This window comes from Hemitrygon akajei, chromosome 8 (genome assembly GCF_048418815.1).
Source record: "Hemitrygon akajei chromosome 8, sHemAka1.3, whole genome shotgun sequence".
Lineage (NCBI taxonomy): Eukaryota > Metazoa > Chordata > Chondrichthyes > Myliobatiformes > Dasyatidae > Hemitrygon > Hemitrygon akajei.
Window position 1 is genome coordinate 71,079,667 of NC_133131.1, and position 21,159 is coordinate 71,100,825.

Consider the following 21,159-nt stretch of genomic DNA (forward strand, 5'->3'; position numbering starts at 1 on the left):
GAAGCATCATCTCCACATCCACTCTATCTAGGCCTTTTAACATTTGATGGGTTTCAATCAGATCCTTCCCCCCACCCCATTCTTTTAAACTCCAGCGAGTACAGGCCCTGAACCCTCAAACCCTCCTCATACATTAACTCTTTCATTCCCAGGATCATTCTTGTGTGTCTCCTCTGGACCCTCTCCAATGCCGGCACATCTTTCTTAGATACGGGGCTGAAAACTGCTCACACAATGCCAAAAGTTGCATTTTGTTCCTTGCCACACTTTGATGAAGGTTACATTGAGTCCTTCCTACAGGCAAAGACTCACAATGTAATTGGAAAATGGGTCACAATTACGTAACTTAAAGTGCTGTAGTCATCAAGAGTGAGATAAGGTCAAAGGAAACAGTCCGAGGGATCGATTGCACAGAGTAGCCCCAAGCCTTCAGCACAGAGCAGGTCAGGGAGAAGCTGAGCAGCACAAGAGATACAAGTTCTTGCCAATTACAACAGCGTCATAGGAACTCTCCCGATCAGTCAGTAACCTCGACACAGCCAGATGGAAGATCTGAGAAACAGAAATCCCATGCCATTGACCATAAAGACAGAAACAAAATACAGCTATTTAGCCTGTCGAGTCTCTGCCATGCCATTCCATCATGATTGATTCATTAACCCTCTCAACCCCATTCTTCTGTCTTCTCCCTGTAACCTTTTATACCCTGACTAATCAAGAACCTATCAACCTCCGGTTTAAATATACCCAATAATTTGACAATGAATTCCACAGATTCGCCACCCTCTAGCTGAAGAAATTCCTCCTCATCTCTGCTCTAAAGGAGCATCCCCCTATTCTGAGGTTGTGCCCTCTGGTCCTACACTCCCCCACTATAGGAATCATCCTGCCCACATCCACTCTGTCTAGGCCTTTGAATATTTGATAGGTTTTAATGAGATCCGCCTCATTCTTCTAAACTCCAGCAAATTCAGGCCCAGAGCTGTCAAACGTTCTTCACATGTTAACCCTTTCATTTCCAGAATCGCTCAAGAGAAGCTTTGCTAGATCCTCTCCAATGCCAGCACAGTGTTTCTTAGATAAGGGGCCCAAAACTGCTCAGAATATTCCAAGTGTTGCATTTTGGTACATATTACATTTCGATGAAGATTACACAAAGTCCTTTCTGCAGGCAGAGACTCACAATGCAATCTGGAAAATGGCTCACAATTACATACCACACCCCGGAAAGTTGGACAGAACAGCCCACAGTAGACCGGAATAAAACAACTGCAGAGTAACGCCTGTGAAAGGAAGAATCAAAATTCAAACCAGGAATAATTTACACCCAACGTCTTCAACTTCTACTTAATTAACAATGATAACATTCTACTTAACGTGTTATTGTATATTGTCATAGGGAGGTGCTCAGAAATATTTTTCAAATTAAGACTAGAAATCCAGAATAAGGACATTGAAGAGAAGATTGGGACAAACAGAAATGAACAATAATCTGCTTTGTACAGGCTCACAGCCAAGGAATCAGGATGCTGAACACAAGGGTCCTCACAAAGATCCCTCAAGATGTCCATAGATCCCTCAAAGTTGCTACACAGTTTGACAGAGTGGCGAAGAAGTTGTCTGGTGTGTTGGACTTCGTGAGTCACTTCAAGAGCCGTGAGGTAATGTTGCAGCTCTGTAAAACCCTGGCTAGATCACACTTGTTCAGATCTAGTCACCCTTTTATAGGAAGGATGGGGAAGCTTTAGAGAGGGTCCAGAGGATATGTACCAGCATGCTGCCTGGAATATGAGGAAAGGTTGAGTGAGATGGGGCTCATTACTTTTGAGCAAAGGAGGATGAGGGATGACTTGATAGAGATGTACACGATGATAAGAGGCATCAGTAGAGCGGACAGCCAGAGGCTTTTACCCAGGTTTAAACTCATTTGGACGGAAACTTAGAGGGACGGAATCTAGTTTTGGCTGCGGGTGGGGCAGTTGGTATACAAGTAGCTGCAGTGCATAGCGAAAACATGAGGAAGGACAGTCAGATGACAGCAAAATTGCAGTCAGTAGGATGCATTAAAGTGTAACTTGGGGGCAAAAATCAAAAAGGGTGGTAAAATATAGGACTGAAAGTGTTATATTTGAATGCATACAGTGTATGGAATAGGAGATTATTTTGTAGCACAGTTAGAAATTGGTAAATGCAATACTAGTACTGTATTCATTTCGCGAGGACTAGAAGATAAAAGTGAGGGTGTAATGCTGAGGCTTTATAAAGGTATTGGTCAGACCACACTTGGAGTATTGTGAGCAGTTTTGGGCCCCTTATCTAAGAAAAGATACGCTGGCTTTGGAGAAGATCCAGAGGAGGTTCACAAGAATGACTCTGGGAATGAAAGGGTTAACAGATGAGGAGCATTTGATGGCTCTGGGACTCTGCTCACTGGAGTTTAGAAGAATGAAGAGGGGGGTGAATCTCATTGAAACCTATCGAATATTGACAGGCCTAGATAGAGTTGATGTGCAGAGGACATTTCCTAAAGTGGGGGAGTCTAGGATGAGAGAGCATGGCCCAGAATAGAGTAATATCCATTTAGAATAGAGATGAGGAGGAATTCCTTTAGCCAGAAAGTGGCGAATCTGTTGAATTTATTGCCAAAGATCACTGTGGAAGCCGTCGTTGAGTGTATTCTGCTCCCATGTCTTATGGTCATTGTCCTAGGTAATGGCTGATATGAGAGGACACAATTTTAAGGTGATTAGAGGAAATTGGAAGGGGAATGTCAGAGTTAAGTGCTTTTTTTATATACTGTACACAGAAAGTGGTGGGTGTATGGAATGAGCTGCCAAGTCTGGTGGTAGAGGCGGATACATTAGGGGTATTTAAGGCACATGGATGATGGAAAAATGGAGGGCCATGTGCGAGGGAAGGGTTAGATTGATCTTAGAGAAGGTTAAGAGGTTGGCACATATCATGGAAAAAAGGGCCTGTACTGTTCTATGTTATCTCTCATTGTGTGTAGTTGGAGACACAACAGACTGTTACCTGGATAAGTTCCTCATTGGAACTGAAGTCAGAGACAAGGATGTTTTGTCTATCAGATACCCGGGTCATGGAGATGAACAGCCTCCCACACGCAAGCTCATATGCATTCTCACAAAGAGTCTCCACCAGTCTGTCCTGGACAAGTTGGAGAGGGTTAAAAAAAGGATTCATCGGCCCAAGGAAGTGTCTTCTTGACTGTTCAGCAGCTCGTGTGACGCTCCGGTAGAAATGATCTGTTATGGAGTGAAAATGACTCCTGAGACCAAATGGATGGCACAAAACCATTAGGAAGATCCCACAGCATAAACAATGCGTTTGGTCATCTGTATCTCACCCATTTACAATTCAGAAAGAATCAGGCATTGTAACCTGGATCATGAGAGACTGTACATGAATGCTGGATTCTGGAACAACACACACATTGCTGGAGGATCAGGCAACTTCTGTGGATGGAGCTGGCCGGTGAAACATCACTACATTGGTTTCTCACTGAGGTTAAAGAGGGAGGCCTGGAAATGGAGCTGGAAGGCTCGTGGAACAAGATAGCAGTCCCACTTTTTCTCAAACTTTCAGTAACTGCTCCTCCTGTCCCCTGCCTACATTTTGCTTTTCACACTGTTCCTCCTGTTTGGACTGGTCCTCATCAGCCTATCCCATTCCCCTCCTCCAGCATCTGCCCAAAACCTACTCACTCCCCACCATTGCTTCCCCCCTCTTTTTGCCACACTCCACCTTTCTGTCCTATCAGATTCCATTATTGTCGGCCCCTTGTCACCTCCCAGCTTCTGGCGTCATTCCCACTCTCCCCTTTCTCCCGTCGGCCCTCCTCAGCAGGATTTGCCTCTTACCATCCAGCTCTTGCTCTACCCGTTGCCCAGCTAGGAAATGGCAGATGGAATACAACGCAGACAAGCATGAGGAGTTGCACTTTACACGGTAGGTCTTACACAGTGAGTGGTTCAGCATTAAGGAGTGCAGTAGAGCTAAGGGATCTTGGAATATAGGTCCATAATTCCTTGAAAGTGGCATCACAGGTAGATAGGGTCAATAAAGGGAGCTTTTGGCAAATTGGCCTTCATAAACCTAAAGAGGCCAAATCTGGAGTATTGTGTGCAGTTCTGGTAACCTACGCTACCTATAGAAAGATCTCAATAAGATTGAAAGATGCAGAGAAAATTTACAAGGATGTTGCCAGGACTTGAGGATCTGAGTTACAGGGAAAGGTTGAATGGGTTAGGCCTTCATTCCCTGGAGCATAGGAGAATAAGGGGAGATTTGATAGAAGAATCCAAAATTATGAGGGGTATAGATAGGGTAAATGCAAGCAGGATTTTGTCCACCGAGGTTGAGAGATCATGAGCTAAGCATGAGAGGCCAACTATTTAAGGGAAATGTAAAGGGGGTGATGAAAGTATGAATGAGCTGCTGATGGAAGTGGTGGGTGCCGGTTCAGTGTCAACATTTAAGAGAAAGATGGGAGGGACTTGGAAAGCGATAGTCCTGGCGCAGGTCAATGGGGCTAGGCAGAACAACAGTCAGCATGGACTAGATGGGCTGAATGGCTCGTTTCTGTGCTGTGGTTCTCTAAGACTGTATGACCCAATGTCCACACTCCAAGTAAGACAATCTGTAACCCACAATTCACTTGTATCATCCTCATGTTGAGTAACTGAAGATGTGAATGCATGACCATCCATTATAACACCTTTCACAACCACACGGCAGGATCTACAGAGGAACACATAGAAAGGAATTAAACCTGAGACCTTCCTCTATTTACATGTACATCATGGCAAACACCTCACCATACCCTTCAGTGGCCACTTTATAAGGTACACCTGCTTATTGATGCAAATATCTCATCAGCCAATCAAGTGGCAGTAACTCAATGCATAAAAGCATGCCAAACGGTTCAATTATTGCTCAGATTAAACAGGGGAAGAAATGTGATCTAAGTGACTTCGACTGTGGGATGATTGTTGGTAGCAGACAGGGTGGTTCGAGTATCTCAGAAACTGCTGATCTCCTGGGACTTTCGTGCACAACAGTTTGTAGAGTTTACAGGGAAGGGCGCGAAAAGCTTTAAATAGTACATCCAGTGAGCGGCAGTGGTGTTAGTTAAAATTTCTTGTCATGAGGGAGGTTAGAGGAGAATGGCCAGACTGGTTCACGGTGACAGGAAGGCGACAGTACCTCCAGGAACCATGTGTTACAACAGAGGTGTGGAGAACAGCATCTCTGAAAACACAACACGTCGACCCTTGAAGTGGACGGGCTACAGCTGCAGAAGGCCTGAAACATTCACACAGTGGCCACTTTATTAGGTACAGGAGGGACTGCATAAAGTGACCACTGAGTGTATAATTTCTTCCTCCACACCTGCCTATTTTCCGCCGGTTAGGGACAAGCCGAGGATAGGCAGTGTCAAAGTCCAGATGAATGTGACGTTTTCGATGGCTTACCGAGATCAACGCCACAGACGATAGCGGCAGCGATGAGGGAACCGGCAGATACTCCGAACACTCTCCAAGCCCCACGGACAACCTCGGGCGCGTTTTCCAACAAGCACTGCGCCACGCCGATGTGGTAAGTCACCAGAAACCCACTCCCCGAGAAGGTCAGTGTCTGGGCTGGAAGCCCGCCGCCCTCCCGCCGGTCTCCGACGCCCTCGCCATCCTCCACAGCTCCGGGCTCACCCCGTGCACCACGTCTCTCCTCCATATCCAGAGTCGGGTCTCCCGGTGCCTCAGGGACAGAGCGCACCCTACCGCATCCAACTTCCCGGGTCGTCGCTCCATCCTCCCCGATGCTCTTCATCCCCCTCCTCTTCCTGAAGCCCTTCTGTGGTGAACTACATTTACCTGTCTGGACACGCCCCTCTGCTGACTGCTCCTGTGGCTCCTCCCACTGACCCCGGTATAAAGGCGATTGGAGGCACAGCTTCTCCCTCAGTCTCCAGGATGTTGTGTGGTGGACGCTTGGGGCTTGTGCTTTCTTCCAGCCAATAAAAGCCTACCTTAACTCACATCTCCGAGAGTTATTGATGGTGCATCACCTTCTGCGGAACTTTCTACTGAATGCTGGCTCTCTGAATACCTCCCTTCCTCAGCCAGTCCTCCCGAGAACTTCCCTCCTCCGACTCCTGGAGACCCATCTCCCACTTGCAAGGACTCTGGCGACCCCCCCCCCCCTTCCTGTACCTGTACTCCGGCGGGGCTCACTCCACATCACAAGGACACCCACAGTCCCGCCTGGACCCTGGTTTCAGAGAGCCTGCCTCCCCATCGTTCTGTTCTCCACACACCCCCATCCTGCTTCCCTGCTCCTCCGGGGCCCCTCCGCTCAAGGTCTGGGAGCTCCACCTCCCTGAGAATTAACACGTGCTTCCAGGAGTCGTCTTTGCCCTAGGTGAGCTCCCTGGGTCCCCTGTTCCTCGGTGGAAGGTAACATTGTTAAGCACTGTGACTGCACCAAACTCTTTAACGCTGCTTTTCCACACTCCCTTCCCTCAATGAGTTTTCCTCCACTGTTCTCTTATCTCCTCTAGTCTTTGCCTGCTCTCTGCTCTCCCAGAACCTCTCTCTCTCTCCCTCCCTCCCTCCTCTCTGGCGCTTCGCGTCTTCTCTAACCGCTACGTGGCCGCGTCGTCGGTGGTGCTTTTGTAGTTCAGATGTACACTGCCTCCTCCTGTCGCTCCTCCTCTTCCAGTCTACATTGCTCTTTCACATTCTGTGTTTCTTATCCCTTTGGTCACCTGCGGCTGATCTCTTCCGGTAACGGTTCTGGATAACAGTAGAATACCCTCGGAAAGTTTCCTCTGACCTGAGTTGCACAGTTCACCCTGAGCAGTCTCGATGTCATCCAGTGTTCCTTCAGCTAAATATCCCCAGCTGTCCCGATGAAGGGTCTCGGCCCGAAACGTCGACTGTGCCTGGCCTGCTGCGTTCCCCCAGTAGTGGGGGTGGGGGGGTGTCTAGATTTCCAGCATCTGCAGATCTCTTCCTCCATGGGCGCCATGGTAACGTAGCGCCCGGCGAGACGCTGTTTCAGCTCAGGGCATCGGAGATCAGATCAATTCCGGCGCCAGCTCTCCGGCTTTCCACCCGCACTCCGAAAACGCATCGATTAGTTAATTGGCCATTGTAAGCTGTCCTGTGATTGGGCCAGAGTTAAATAGTATTGCTGGGTGGTGAGTGTGCATTGGACCTGTTCCGCACTTTATCTCTATCTCAATATTGTTTCCACTCACATCCCCAGTGAGGGTTGTAGATCGATGAATCATCATTGCCGACCACCTAGTGAAAGGAAATGCTTTCTCCGACCACCATCTAACGTCATCTTAACGTTTGCCTTCAATGGTGCGTTTGGTGATTTCATTCCTTTTGTGACCCGATCTCCACCTTCAGTGAACTTGCACCTGCTGTCTAAACTCCAACTCGCACCAAGTCCTCTCCGTGCACGGTGACACACATTAATTCACCATCCGGCATTGGGGAAGGCGCCGTCCATAACCAAGCAACACACACAAACTGCTGGTGGAACGCAGCAGGCCAGGCAGCATCTATAGGGAGAAGCACCGTCGAAGGGTCCTGGCCTGAAACGTCTACTGTACTTCTTCCTATGGATGCTGTCTGACCTGCTGAGTTCCTCCAGCATTTTGTGTGTGTTGCTCGGATTTCCAGCATCTGCAGATTTTCTCGTGTTTGTGATTTTGTGTTTTTCTGCTCTTTTTTACACTAATTGTTTAATTTTTATATACTTGCTGTACATTATACTTTTCATGTATTGCAGTACACTACTGCCACAAAACAACAGATTTCACAGCCTATGTCAGTGATACGAAACCTGGTTCTGATTCACTGCATTTCCAGTCCTGATGAAGGGTGTGCTGCCTTTATGGCAGTTATTTAGTTTATAATATTTCCGCGTAGTAATTTGTTAGCATTTTTTAGTTAAAGTTAGGATTGTTTAAATCAATTGATTTGTCTGTAATACATCGCGGCTGCGATGACGTCACACCCGGGTTCGCCGCGTCTTGTGGGGAATTACCGGTTTGAGATTCATGCAAGGGTGGGGGTCACTCACATGTGCGACCATAACGCTGACTAGGGTCTCTCTATGCACCAAAGACACAGTGAAAGCAACGCTGTAAGTCATTAGATAATCGGTATTTTGAGTTAAAATGTTAACGCCGATTCTGTTAAAAGTAACGACGGTCGGTAAGGTTTACCTTTTCGTCAGTTAAAGAGTCGGGATAGTTTGTATTGAAGTGTATCTAAAGCAGCCAATGGAGCAGCTGGATTCTGACTGTATGCTGCACTTTAATGTAATGTAGTTATTGTAGTTTCACCTTTGCAAGTATTCACAATGTAAATGTGATATTTAGAAGGGAACAAACACTGTACCAATCTTGTATTGTTTTTCAACAGTTTTCACCATGCGTTAATGTGAAGAGTGAACAGTAAATGGTTAATCTTACTGCGGTCTCGTTTGCATTGATTCTGGTTTATCTCGACGTTTACCTCGGCGTTACTTCACACCCGAGCGAGAACGTTACAAAGGGTCTTGGCTCAAAACGTCGACTGTTTCTTTGGATTTCCAGCATCTGCAGAATCTCTTGTGTTTCCACATTTTCAAATTGTAAATACCACCACACACTATATCATTTCCTGTGGGAGTCACAAAATAACTCCTCTACCGAGCGTCACTTTATATACGATGCTGTGCAAAAGTCACGGGCACGATAGCCGGGCTGCGTAAGAATGTTGCACAGTACTGTCGTGATTTTATGTATTGCACGGTACTGCTGTCGCAAAACAAATCTCATGATGTATGTGAGCGATGATAAACCTGACTTTGATATGGGTCTCTATTGTGGACTGAGAATGGGAAGGGGCAGGGAGAGGGGAACCAGGATTGGGAGAAGGAGAGGGAGCGGGAAGTGCCGTAGACACATTCTGTAATGAACAATTAATCAATTATTTGGAATCAAATTACCGTGCCTGGTGTCTCATAGCTGGCTATGTCTCCCCTGCCCTGCTATCTTACTCTGTCAGCTTTTCCACACCCCTCCCACACTCGTCATCCCTTGCTCCCATCAGATTTCCAAACTCGCTCTGCGTCCACATTGACAAACACAACAAGCAGGAAGAGCGCAGTAAGTATAAGTGCAGCCAGGTGGCCATTGAATAACATTTTCTATTGTAAAGTGCATTTATGTATTCACCCGGCTAATGCTAAAATAGCAGCCTGTGCCTTTAAGAGAAAACGGTGACGTCATTGTGCATGGGTGGAGTAGAACGACGTTTGGGTGCTTTTCCCAGGTTTGGTGAGGAAAGGTGAATAATATTTGATAATATCCATGTAAGTTCGTTTATACAGGTTTGTAAATCTAGAACGCTGGTCAGATATTCTCAGATATTATGGATATTAGATATTATTATATATTATTATTCTCAGAACTCAGATATTATGGGTTTTAGAGTTAATCAGGAGGAATATAAGATTAACTTATTTGCTGATGATGTTCCGATTTATCTAACTAACCCATTGCATTCGTTGCGTAAATTATCTTCTAGATTGGAAGAATATGGGAAAATATCAGGGTACAAAATAAATTGGGATAAAAGTGAAATTTTACCCCTTACCAAAGGAAATTATAATCAATGTCGATTAGTAACTCAATTTAGATGGCCGATAAATGGTATAAAGTATTTAGGTATAAGAGTTGATAATGATATAAAGAATTTATATAAACTAAATTATTTGCCATTATTGAAAAAAATTCAAGAGTATCTTGATAAATGGATGATGTTACCAATAACATTAATAGGTAGAGTCAATGCTGTAAGAAAGAATATATTCCCTAGATTACAATATTTATTCCAAACACTACCAATACAATTACCGCAGAAGTTTTTTCAAGAGTTAAATAAATGTGTGAGGAAGTTCCTTTGGAAAGGTAAGATATCAAGAATATCGTTGGAAAAATTGACATGAAAATTTGACCTAGGAGGGTTACAATTACCAAATTTTAAGAATTATTACAAAGCAAATCAACTTGGATTTATTGCATCTTTTTTTGATGAAGATAACCCGGCATGGATTAGAATAGAATTAGATAAAATAGGAGAAAATATACCAGAAGATTTTATATATAAATGGGAATCTAAATGGATACGGGAAAAGAAAGAATCTCCTATACTAAAGCATTTGATTGATTTATGGAATAAGATAAATGTTGATGATGAGATAAAGAAATCTTTATTAGCAAAGAGACCTTTAATTCAAAATAAATTTATCCCTTTTACAATGGATGGTCATTTGACATATTTTACATGCTTTAGATTTTCGTGAGTATAAGGAATCGGTACTGGATGGTTGTGGTTGTGCGAAGTTCCTTCTCGGCCGTAGGTTAGTCTTTCGAGTAGTGAAACTACAAGGAGATGTATTGTAAAAGTTTATTTTTGTCTTTCGTTACTGTTTCATGGCCGAATGTGAAATTAATGGAGTAATGTGAATGTCTTAATCTCATGTGTGAACGTGAGCAAGGAGAACTCATTTCAGGGTCTAGCCTGTGTGTGTTTGGAAGTTAAGCACGTGTGTGCCAAGTTAAGATGAGATATATTTATTCATATTTTCGATGAGTGTAAGCTACAAGGTTGGTGGGATTCTAATGTTTTTTTTTTTAGAATTGCTACTATCGTATCGGTTTTGTGTATTTTTATTTATTTTCATACTGCATACTTAACAAAGGTGTGGTTTGAAATTAAACTGACACTGCAACAGGAGGAACGGTGTTTTTTAAAATTTATTTCGTCATTTTTATTTTGATGCCCTCTTTCTGCATTAAAACATCTAAAACAGGTAAAGGAGTTAAAGACCCGGAAAAGTATTTGTTGTCCTGCGTGTGTATTTATCCCCAGGCTACATAAATATAAAAGTGATCCTATGAAACACAAAGTACACGTACCTGAGTGTGGTCACATAGAGTACATAAGATTAGTGTATGTACAGTACTGTGCAAAAGTCGTAGGCACCCTGACTAAGGTGAAGGCTACAACTTCTTGGACTGAAAATTGACAATAAACAGTCTTGAGTCTCTCCGTTCTCAGTAGTCACTCATCTTCTAAATTATACCAGTTCCTGCAATTCCTCCTTGCTTGTTTCTAATCCTAATGGTGCCTCTTCATAGAGTCACAAGTTCAAAGGTTAAAAGTTCAAATAAATTTATTATCAAAGTGTGTATATGTTACCAAATACCACCCCGAGATTCATTTTCTTGCGAGCATTCACAGTAAATACAACAGGATTTACAAGAAACTACACATAAACAAAGACTGACAAATAAGCAGTGTGCAAAAGAAGAGAAAATGAACTGAGAACGTGAGTTGTAAAGAGTCCTGGAAAGGGAGGCTGTACGTTGTGGAATCAGTTCAGTGTTGTGGTGAATGAAGTTGTCCATGCTGGTGCAGGAGCCTGATGGTCGAGGGTTAACAACTGTTCCTGAACCTGGTGGTGTGGAACCTAGGGCCCCTGTACTTCCTGCCCAATGGTAGTAGTGAGAAGGGAGTGTGGCCTGGATGATGGGTGTCTTTGGTGATGGATGCTACTTTCCAGCGACAGTGCTCCATCAAGATGTTTTCAGTGGTGGGGAGGGCTTTGCCTGTGCTGCACTGGGCTGTATCCATCACTTCCTGTAGACATTCCCATTCCTGGGCATTGGTGTTTCCATATCTGGCTGTGGTGCATCCAGTCTGGATACTCTCCACTGTGCGTGACAGAGTTTGGGATGACAGGCCAAATCTGTGCAACCATCTAGGATATTAGAGGCACAGTATCTGTCTGATGATCCTGACGGGACTCTGATTGCTAGAGAATTTAAAGTTGCTGCCCTTCTCCAGCTTGGATCCTCCAATGAGGACTGGCTCATGGACCTCGGGTTTCCTTCTCCTGAAATTAATAATCAGTTCCTTGGTCCTGCTGACATTGAGTGAGAGGTTGTTGTTGTGGCTCCATTCAGTCAGATTTTCACTCTCCCTCCTATACGCTGATTCATCACCATCTTTGATTCAGCCTACGACAGTGGTGTAGTCAGCAAGCTTGAATATGGTATTGGAGCTGTGCTTAGCCACACGGTCATAAGTGTAAAGCACATAGATCAGGGGACGAAGCACACAGCATTGTGGTGCATCTGTGTTGATAGAGATCGTGGAGGAAATGTTTTTGCCAATCTGAATTGACTGGGGTCCATGAGAGGAAATTGAGAATTCAGTTGCACAAGGACATATCAAGGCCTAGATCTTGGAGCTTAGTGATGAGGGGATTATAGTACTGAATGCAGAGCTATAGTAAATGAAAAGCATCCTGGTGTATGAATCTTCAATGTCCAGACGTTCCAGAGTTGAGTGAAGAGCCAATGAAATGGCATCTGCTGTATTGTGGCAGCAGATCAACTGGTCTGCAGCAGATGACCGGATCCAGGTCTCTCACCATGCAGGAGTTGATATGTTTCATCACCAACCTCACAAAGCACTTTGGAGTGCACTACAACACAGAAAAATGTCTGTGGCCCATCTAGTACACCATCCTACTAGTCCTATTAACCTACACCCTCCAAACCCTTCTCATTGGTGTGCCTATGCAAACTTGAATTTTGCAATCAAGCCTGCATCCACCACTTCCACTGGCAGCTCAATCCACATTCTCACCACCTTCTGAGTGAAGAAGCTCCCCCTCAGGTTCCCCTTCACTCAATCCTGCAACATTTTTAACAGCAAAGATGCATACATCAGGATGCTCTTTATCGACTACAGCTCAGCATTCAGTACTATAATTCCCCCCGCAAACTAATCAATAAGCTTCAAGACATTGGCCTCAATACTTCCATGTGCAACTGGATCTTTGACTTCCTCATTTGCAGACTCCAGTCAGTTTGGATTGGCAACATCTCGTCCATGATCTCCATCAGCACAGGTGCACCACGGGCTATGTGCTTAGCCGCCCGCTCTACCCGCTTTACACTTTGGCTGTGAGGCTAAGCATAGCTCCAATGCCATATTTAAGTTTGCTGATGACACCAATGTTGTTGGCCAAATCAAAAGTGGTGATGAATCAGCATATAGGAGGGAGATTGAAAATCTGGCTGAGTGGTGCCATAGCAACAACCTCTCACTCAATATCAGTAAAACAAAGAAGGTGATTATTGACTTCAGGAGAAGGAAACCCGAGGTCTGTGAGCCACTCTTCATTGAGGGATCAAAGATAGAGTGGGTCAGAAACATTAAATTCCTTGGTGTTATAATTTCAGAGGATCTGTCTCGGGCCCAACATGTAACTGCACTTCGGAAGAAAGCATGGCAGCACCTCTACTTCTGTGGGAGTTTGCCCACATCTGGCATGACATCTAAAACTTTGACCAACTCCTGTAGATGTCTGATGGACTGGTTGCATCAGTCTGCTATGGAAACACCAATGCCCTTGAACAAAAAATCCTACAAAAAGTAGTGGATATAGCCCGGTCCATTATGGTAAAGCCCTCCCTACAATTGAGAACATAGAACCATAGAACATTACAGTGCAGAAACAGGCCTTTTGGCCCTTCTTGGCTGTGCTGAACCATTTTTCTGCCTAGTCCCAATGACCTGCACCCAGCCTATATCCCTCCATACACCTCTCATCCACGTACCTGTCCAAGTTTCTCTTAAATGTTAAAAGTGAGTCCACACTCTCTGTGTGAAGAAGACCCCCCCCCCCCCCACCTAATGTTCCCTTTAAACTTTTTTCCCCTCCACCCTTAACCCATGTCCTCTGGTTTTTTTTCTCCCCTAGCCTCAGTGGAAAAAGCCTGCTTACATTCACTCTATCTATACCCATCATAATTTTATACACCTCTATCAAATCACCCCTCATTCTCCTACACTCCAGGGAATAAAGTCCTAACCTATTCAACCTTTCTCTGTAACTCAGTTTCCCAAGTCCCAGCAACATCCTTGTAAACCTTCTCTGCACTGTTTCAACCTTATTAATATCCTCCCTGTAATTCAGTGACCAAAACCGCACACAATAATCCAAATTCGGCCTCACCAATGCCTTATACAACCTCACCCTAATATTCCAACTCTTGTACTCAATGCTTTGATTTATAAAGGACAATGTACCAAAAGCTCTCTTTACTACCCTATCTACCTTTGATGCCACTTTTAGGGAATTATGTATCTGTATTCCCAGATCCCTCTTTTCTACTACACTCCTCAGTGCCCTACCATTTACTTTGTATGTTCCACCTTGGTTTGTCCTTCCAAAGTGCAATACTTCACATTTGTCTGTATTAAACTCCATCTGCCATTTTTCAGCCCATTTTTCCAGCTGGTCCAGAACCCTCTGCAATCTTTGAAAACCTTCCTCACTGTCCACTACACCTCCAATCTTTGTATCATCAACAAATTTGCTGATCCAATTTACCACATTATCATCCAGATCATTGATATAGATGACAAATAACAATGGACCCAGCACTGATCCCTGTGGCACACCACTAGTCACAGGCCTCCACTCAGAGAAGCAATCCTCCACTAACACTCTCTGACTTCTCCCATTGAGCCAATGTCTAATCCAATTTACTACCTCACCATGTATACCTAGTGACTGAATCTTCCTAACTAACCTCCCATGCGGGACCTTGTCAAAGGCCTTACTGAAGTCCATGTAGACAACATCCACTGCCTTCCCTTCATCCACTTTCCTTATAACCTCCTCGAAAAACTTTAATTGATTAAACATGACCTACCACACACAAAGCCACGTTGACTCTCCCTAATAAGTCCCTGTCTATCCAAATACTTGTAGATCCTACTTCTTAGTTCTCCTTCCAATAATTTACCTACTACTGATGTCAAACTTACTGGCCTATAATTCCCGGATTACTTTTAGAGCCTTTTTTAAACAACGGAACAACATGAGCTATCCTCCATTCCTCCGGCACCTGACCCGTAGTTATCAACATTTTAAATATATCTGCCAGGGCCCCTGCAATTTCAACACTAATCTTCTTCAAGATCCGAGGGAATACCCTGTCAGGCCCTGGGGATTTGTCTACTCTGATTTGCCTCAAGATAGCAAGCACCACCTCCTCTTCAATCTGTATAGGTTCCATGACCTCACTACTTGTTTGCCTTATTTCCATTGACTCCATGCCAGTTTCCTTAGTAAATACAGATGCAAAAAAAACATTTAAGATCTCCCCCATTTCTTTTGGTTCCATACATAGCCGACCACTCTGATCTTCAAGAGGACCAATTTTATCCCTTACTATCCTTTTGCTCTTAATATACCTGCAGAAGCTCTTTGGATTATCCTTCACCTTGACTGCCAAAGCTACCTCATGTCTTCTTTTAGCCCTCCTGATTTCTTTAGTATTTTTTGCACTAAATACAAAATTTACTCCTCAAGTACCTTATTTGCTCCCTGTTTCTTATACATGTCATGCATCTCTCTCTTATTTATCAGTTCCAATATCCCTGGCGAACCAAGGTTCCTTATTCTTATTCATTTTGTCTTTACTCCTGCCAGGAACATACAAACTCTGCACTCTCAAAATTTCTCCACTTACCAACGATATCCTTGCCAGAGAACAACCTGTCCCAATCCACATCCACACAAGCGTTGTCACAGGAAATGAGCATCCATCATCAAGGACCCCCACCGTACAGGACATGTTCTGTTCTCACTGCTGCCATCAGGAAGGAGGTACAGGAGCCTCAGGACCCACACCACCAGGTTCAGGAACAGTTATCACCCCTCAACCATCAGACTCCTGAACCAAAGCGAATAAGTTCACTCACCCCATCACTGAACAATTCCCACAATCAATGGACTCACTTTCAAGGGCTCTTCATCTCATGTTCTTGATATTTGTTGCTTATTTATTTATTACTATTTTGATTTTTGCTTTTGTATTTGCTGTTTCATTAGAAACAGGGATTGTGCCGGAGGATTGGCGTATTGCTCATGTGGTTCCATTGTTTAAAAAGGGTTCTAGAAGTAAGCCTGGCAATTATAGACCTGTCAGTTTGACATCAGTGGTGGGTAAATTAATGGAAAGTATTCTTAGAGATAGTATTTATAATTATCTGGATAGACAGGATCTGATTAGGAGTAGCCAGCATGGATTTGTGCGTGGAAGGTCATGTTTGACAAACCTTATTGAATTTTTTGAAGTAGTTACGAGGAATGTTGACGAGGGTAAGGCAGTGGATGTAGTCTATATGGACTTCAGCAAGGCCTTTGACAAAGTTCCACATGGAAGGTTAGTTAAGAAGGTTCAGTCGTTAGGTATTAGTGCTGGAGTAATAAAATGGATTCAACAGTGGCTAGATGGGAGATGCCAGAGAGTAGTGGTGGATAATTGTTTATCGGGATGGAGGCCGGTGACTAGCGGGGTGCCTCAGGGATCTGTTTTGGGCCCAATGTTGTTTGTAATATACATAAATGATCTGGATGATGGGGTGGTAAATTGGATTAGTAAGTATGCTGATGATACTAAGGTAGGAGGTGTTGTGGATAATGAGGTGGGTTTTCAAAGCTTGCAGGGAGATTTATGCCGGTTAGAAGAATGGGCTGAACGTTGGCAGATGGAGTTTAATGCTGAGAAGTGTGAGGTTCTACATTTTGGCAGGAATAATCCAAATAGAACATACAGGGTAAATGGTAGGGCATTGAGGAATGCAGTGGAACAGAGAGATCTAGGAATAACAGTGCATAGTTCCCTGAAGGTGGAGTCTCATGTAGATAGGGTGGTGAAGAAGGCTTTTGGAACGCTGGCCTTTATAAATCAGAGCATTGAGTACAGAAGTTGGGATGTAATGTTGAAATTGTACAAGGCAGTGGTAAGGCCAAATTTGGAATATTGTGTACAGTTCTGGTCACCGAATTATAGGAAAGATATCAATAAATTAGAGAGAGTGCAGAGACGATTTACTAGGATGTTACCAGGGTTTCAGCACTTAAGTTACAGAGAAAGGTTGAACAAGTTAGGTCTCTATTCATTGGAGCGTAGAAGGTTGAGGGGGGATTTGATCGAGGTATTTAAAATGTTGAGAGGGATAGATAGAGTTGACGTGAATAGGCTGTTTCCATTGAGAGTAGGGGAGATTCAAACGAGAGGACATGATTTGAGAGTTAGGGGGCAAAAGTTTAAGGGAAACACGAGGGGGTATTTCTTTACTCAGAGAGTGATAGCTGTGTGGAATGAGCTTCCTGTAGAAGTAGTAGAGGCCAGATCAGTTGTGTCATTTAAGGTAAAATTGGATAGGTATATGGATAGGAAAGGAGTGGAGGGTTATGGGCTGAGTGCGGGTAGGTGGGACTAGGTGAGATTAAGAGTTCGGCACGGACTAGGAGGGCCGGAATGGCCTGTTTCCGTGCTGTGATTGTTATATGGTTATATGGTTATTTGCACAGTTTGTTGTCTTTTGCCTGTTAGGTGCATCTTTCATTTATTCTATTGAATTTCTTGGATTCACTGTGAATGCCTGCAAGAAAATGAATCTCAGAGTTTTATATGGTGACATATGTACTTTGAGAATAAATTTACTTTGAACTTTTAAATTTGAACATAATTTTGTATAACTATATCAAATCTCTTTGCATTTTTCTATGCTGTAGGAATAAAGTCATAACCTATTCAACCTTTCCCTATAATTCAGGTCCTTCAGTTCAGTTTCAGTTTATTGTCATTTAGAAACCACAAATGCAAAGCAGTTAAAAAATGAGACAATGTTCCTCTAGAATGATATCACAAAAGCACATGACAAAACAGACTACACCAGAAAATCCACATAACGTTTGGCAATCCCCAATCCAGAGTCCGGAGAGGCTGCTGCATATCCAGCAAAATCCTTGTGAATTTTCTCTGCACTCTTTCAATCTTATTGATATCTTTCCTGTAGGTAGGTGATCAGAACTGCGCACAATACTCCAAATTAGACCTCACCAACATCTTATTCAACTTCAACAACATCCCAACTCCTGTACTTAATACATTGATTTATGAAGGCCAATGTGCCAAGCACTTTCTTTACGACACTATCTACATGTGACACCACTCTCAAGGAATTATGGATCTGTATTCCCAGATCCCTCTGTTCTACCACACTCCTCAGTGCCCAATCACTCACCATCCTATCCTACCAAGACCTATCCTAGTTGGTCCTCTCAAAATGCAATGACTCACATTTATCTGCATTAAATTCCATCTTAAAGTTTTCTGTTTTGGCCCCAGGCTTTCCCATTTCCTAAATCTCCCCTGGATACCTTTTCTTGATTCCATTTCACTAAACTTTTAGCACTGAAACAGCGATACTGTATTTGTAAGGAACGCTTAGCGAAATTTGTGGCTGAACCACCAAGGGGCGCCGATGAGCCTCAAATATTTACTTCAATCATTGTTTTCTATAATGAACCTTAAGCACTGTAAAGGACCTTCAGCCCACAGAGCTGTTCTGACCTTTTAAACCACTCTAGATTAATCTACCCCTTCCCTCTTTTCCATTTTTCCATCATCCATGTGCTTATCTAAGAGTTTCTTAAATGTCCCAAATGTATCTGCCTCTACCACCACTCCAGGAGAGTGTTCCACACACTCATCACTCTCTATGTTTTTAAAAAAACACAACTGACCTCTGGCATCCCCCTTAAACTTTCCTCCAATCTCCTTATAACTGTGCTTCTTCATATTAGCCATTTACACCTTGGCTGTATGTCTCTTATCTTGTACATCTGCATCAGATTTCTCCTCCACTCCAGAGGTGACTCAACCTTTCCTCAGAATTCACGCTGTCTATCCAGGCAGCGTCCTGGTAAATGTCCTCTGCACCCGATTAGACACACAAGGGTGGAGGAACTCAGCTGATCGTGGTCAGGCAGCATCGATAAAGAGGAATAAACGGTCAACGTTTCAGACCGAGCAGCTGAAGAATAAAGTTGGCAAAGGGGTGATGAGCCCGGAGCTGGGTGAAGAATGAGAATAAGTTGGTAGCAACGGTGAAATTCGGCAATATCAATCCAGTGTGCAAGCAGTGTTACACACATCTTACATCACTACCTACGTTACCATTACAGTAACATTAATGCTGACGATCGTCCAGATGAAGGGACTCAGCTCGAAATGTCGACTATTTATTCCCCTCCATTGCTGAGTTCCTCCAACATTTAATGTGCGTTGCTCTGGGTTTCCAACATCTGCAGAAAGTTTTGCGTCTTAGCAGTCTGAAGAGAGTTTTTTTAAATTATCAGTAGGTTAACTAAGGCACAGTAGGATTATAAGAATTCTTCTGGGGGCTATTTTGGGTCTAACATTATGTAATAAGAATGAGTCTATAGCCAACAGCAGCTATATTTTATTAAGTGTATCAGGAGATTTGCTATGTCACCAAAGACTTGCAAATTTCTATAGCTGTACCATTCTAACTGGTTGCATCACGATCTTGGTATGGAGATGCAATAGCCTTAGGCACATATGCACAGCTAGGGTGCCTAAGATGTTTGCACAGCACCGCAATAATTTTATGTTTTGCACTGTACTGCTGTTATAAAAAGAAACTAATCTCATGACGTGTGAGTGATGATAAATCTGATTCTGATATGGGTCTCTGTTGAAGGGGGAAGGGGCAGGGAGCAGGAAGCACCAGACAGACATTCTGTAATGATCCATAAACCAATTGTTTGGAATCAAATTATCTTTCCTGGTGTCTCAAGGCTGGGTGTGTCTGCACCTGCACCACTCCCCAACCCTTGGCATTCCTTCTCTGCCTCCTGTCCCACACCCTACCTTCACCATTTCCAAAACCCTTCGCTCCCACCAGAATTACAGACTCTGCTCCACATTGTCGAATACGGCACCAGGCAAAAGTTGTAGGCACCCTGGCTAAGACGAAGACTAGGACTTTTGCACAGTACTGTACATACAGTCTATGTACATACGCTAATCTTATGTACTCTATATGTGACCACACTCAGGTACTTTGTGTTTCATAGGATCACTTTTATACTTATACTTGTTGTGCTCTTTCTGCTCGTTGTGTTTTTTTTTAAATGCTGTCTCTGATCCGGAGTAACATTCGTTTTGTTCTCATTTACACTCTTATACTGAAAATTGACAATAAACAGTCTTGAGCCTCTCTGTTCTCAGTAGTCACTCATCTTCCAAATTATACCAGTTCCTGCAATTCCTCCTTGCTTGTTTCTAATCCTAATGGTGCCACTTATTGAGTCAAAGTTCAAAGGTTAAAAGTTAAAGTAAATTCATTATCAAAGTGTGTGTGTTACCAAATACCACCTGAAATTCATTTTCTTGTGTACATTTACAGGGAAAAAGAACTACAGTAGAATTTCTGGGAAGTCTCTAAACAGACAAGTAACCAATGTGCCAAAGCAAACTGTGAAATGAGACCAGGAACATAAGTTGTAGAATCCTTGAATGTGAGACTGTAGTTGTGGAGTTAGAGTTGAGGTGATTGTGGCTCAGCAGTCTGATGGTTGTAGAGTAATGTCTGAGAGAAAAGCAAAGCATCTGGAGGAAGCCTACACAGTCACGGAGAACGTGCAAACTCCGCACAGACAGTGCCCGAGGTCAGGGTTGAACCCAGGTCTCCTGTGAGGCTGTACTGTGCTCTACAAATGATTGGACATTGATGCGGGCGGGAGGCGCTAGTTCTGATGATCCCTAGGTGCACGAGTTGGTATTTGTGGCCTGGAGTTTGGGGTCCAATCATTAACGAGTCTGGAGTTTGAGGACTGGGGTTTGGAGCCCTGGTGTCAATACCAAAGAAAGAAGTCCTGAGGTCGATCAGAAGTCCGGAAGTCATGGCCTGATGCCTGAAGCAGTAGATCTGTGAGTCCACAAGTCGAGTGGAGGCTCAGAGATCTGTCCTGGGCTTGAAGGACTGTGTGTATGTGTTTTCAAAACATAAAACTAATTGAAAGGAAAACACGGAACTGGGGATAATGTGTCTACTTCGTTCTTACTTTAGTGAGGTGTGCACTTACGACGTGGTGGCATAATGTCGGGTGCCATTCACATACTTCTACACATAACCCATAATGAGTTATTTAAATGAACAAGGAATG

The 21,159-nt window shown here is 43.7% G+C and overlaps 2 protein-coding genes across 2 annotated transcripts in view; both read right to left on the minus strand.

Moving 5' to 3' along the window:
• LOC140731973 (omega-hydroxyceramide transacylase-like) overlaps window positions 1-5,593 on the minus strand; it is a 35,194-nt gene extending 29,601 nt beyond the window's left edge. Inside the window, exon 1 of the mRNA XM_073054017.1 lies at window positions 5,496-5,593. The gene's annotated coding sequence lies outside the window, so the exon portion shown is untranslated. The remainder of the gene's footprint in view (window positions 1-5,495) is intronic.
• LOC140731974 (patatin-like phospholipase domain-containing protein 2) overlaps window positions 413-21,159 on the minus strand; it is a 191,555-nt gene continuing 170,808 nt past the window's right edge. Inside the window, exons 2-4 of the mRNA XM_073054018.1 lie at window positions 3,034-3,266; window positions 1,218-1,283; window positions 413-552 (exon numbers count right to left, since the gene is read on the minus strand). Coding sequence (XP_072910119.1) covers window positions 445-552; window positions 1,218-1,283; window positions 3,034-3,266 — 407 coding nt within the window. The 3' untranslated portion in view covers window positions 413-444. The remainder of the gene's footprint in view (window positions 553-1,217; window positions 1,284-3,033; window positions 3,267-21,159) is intronic.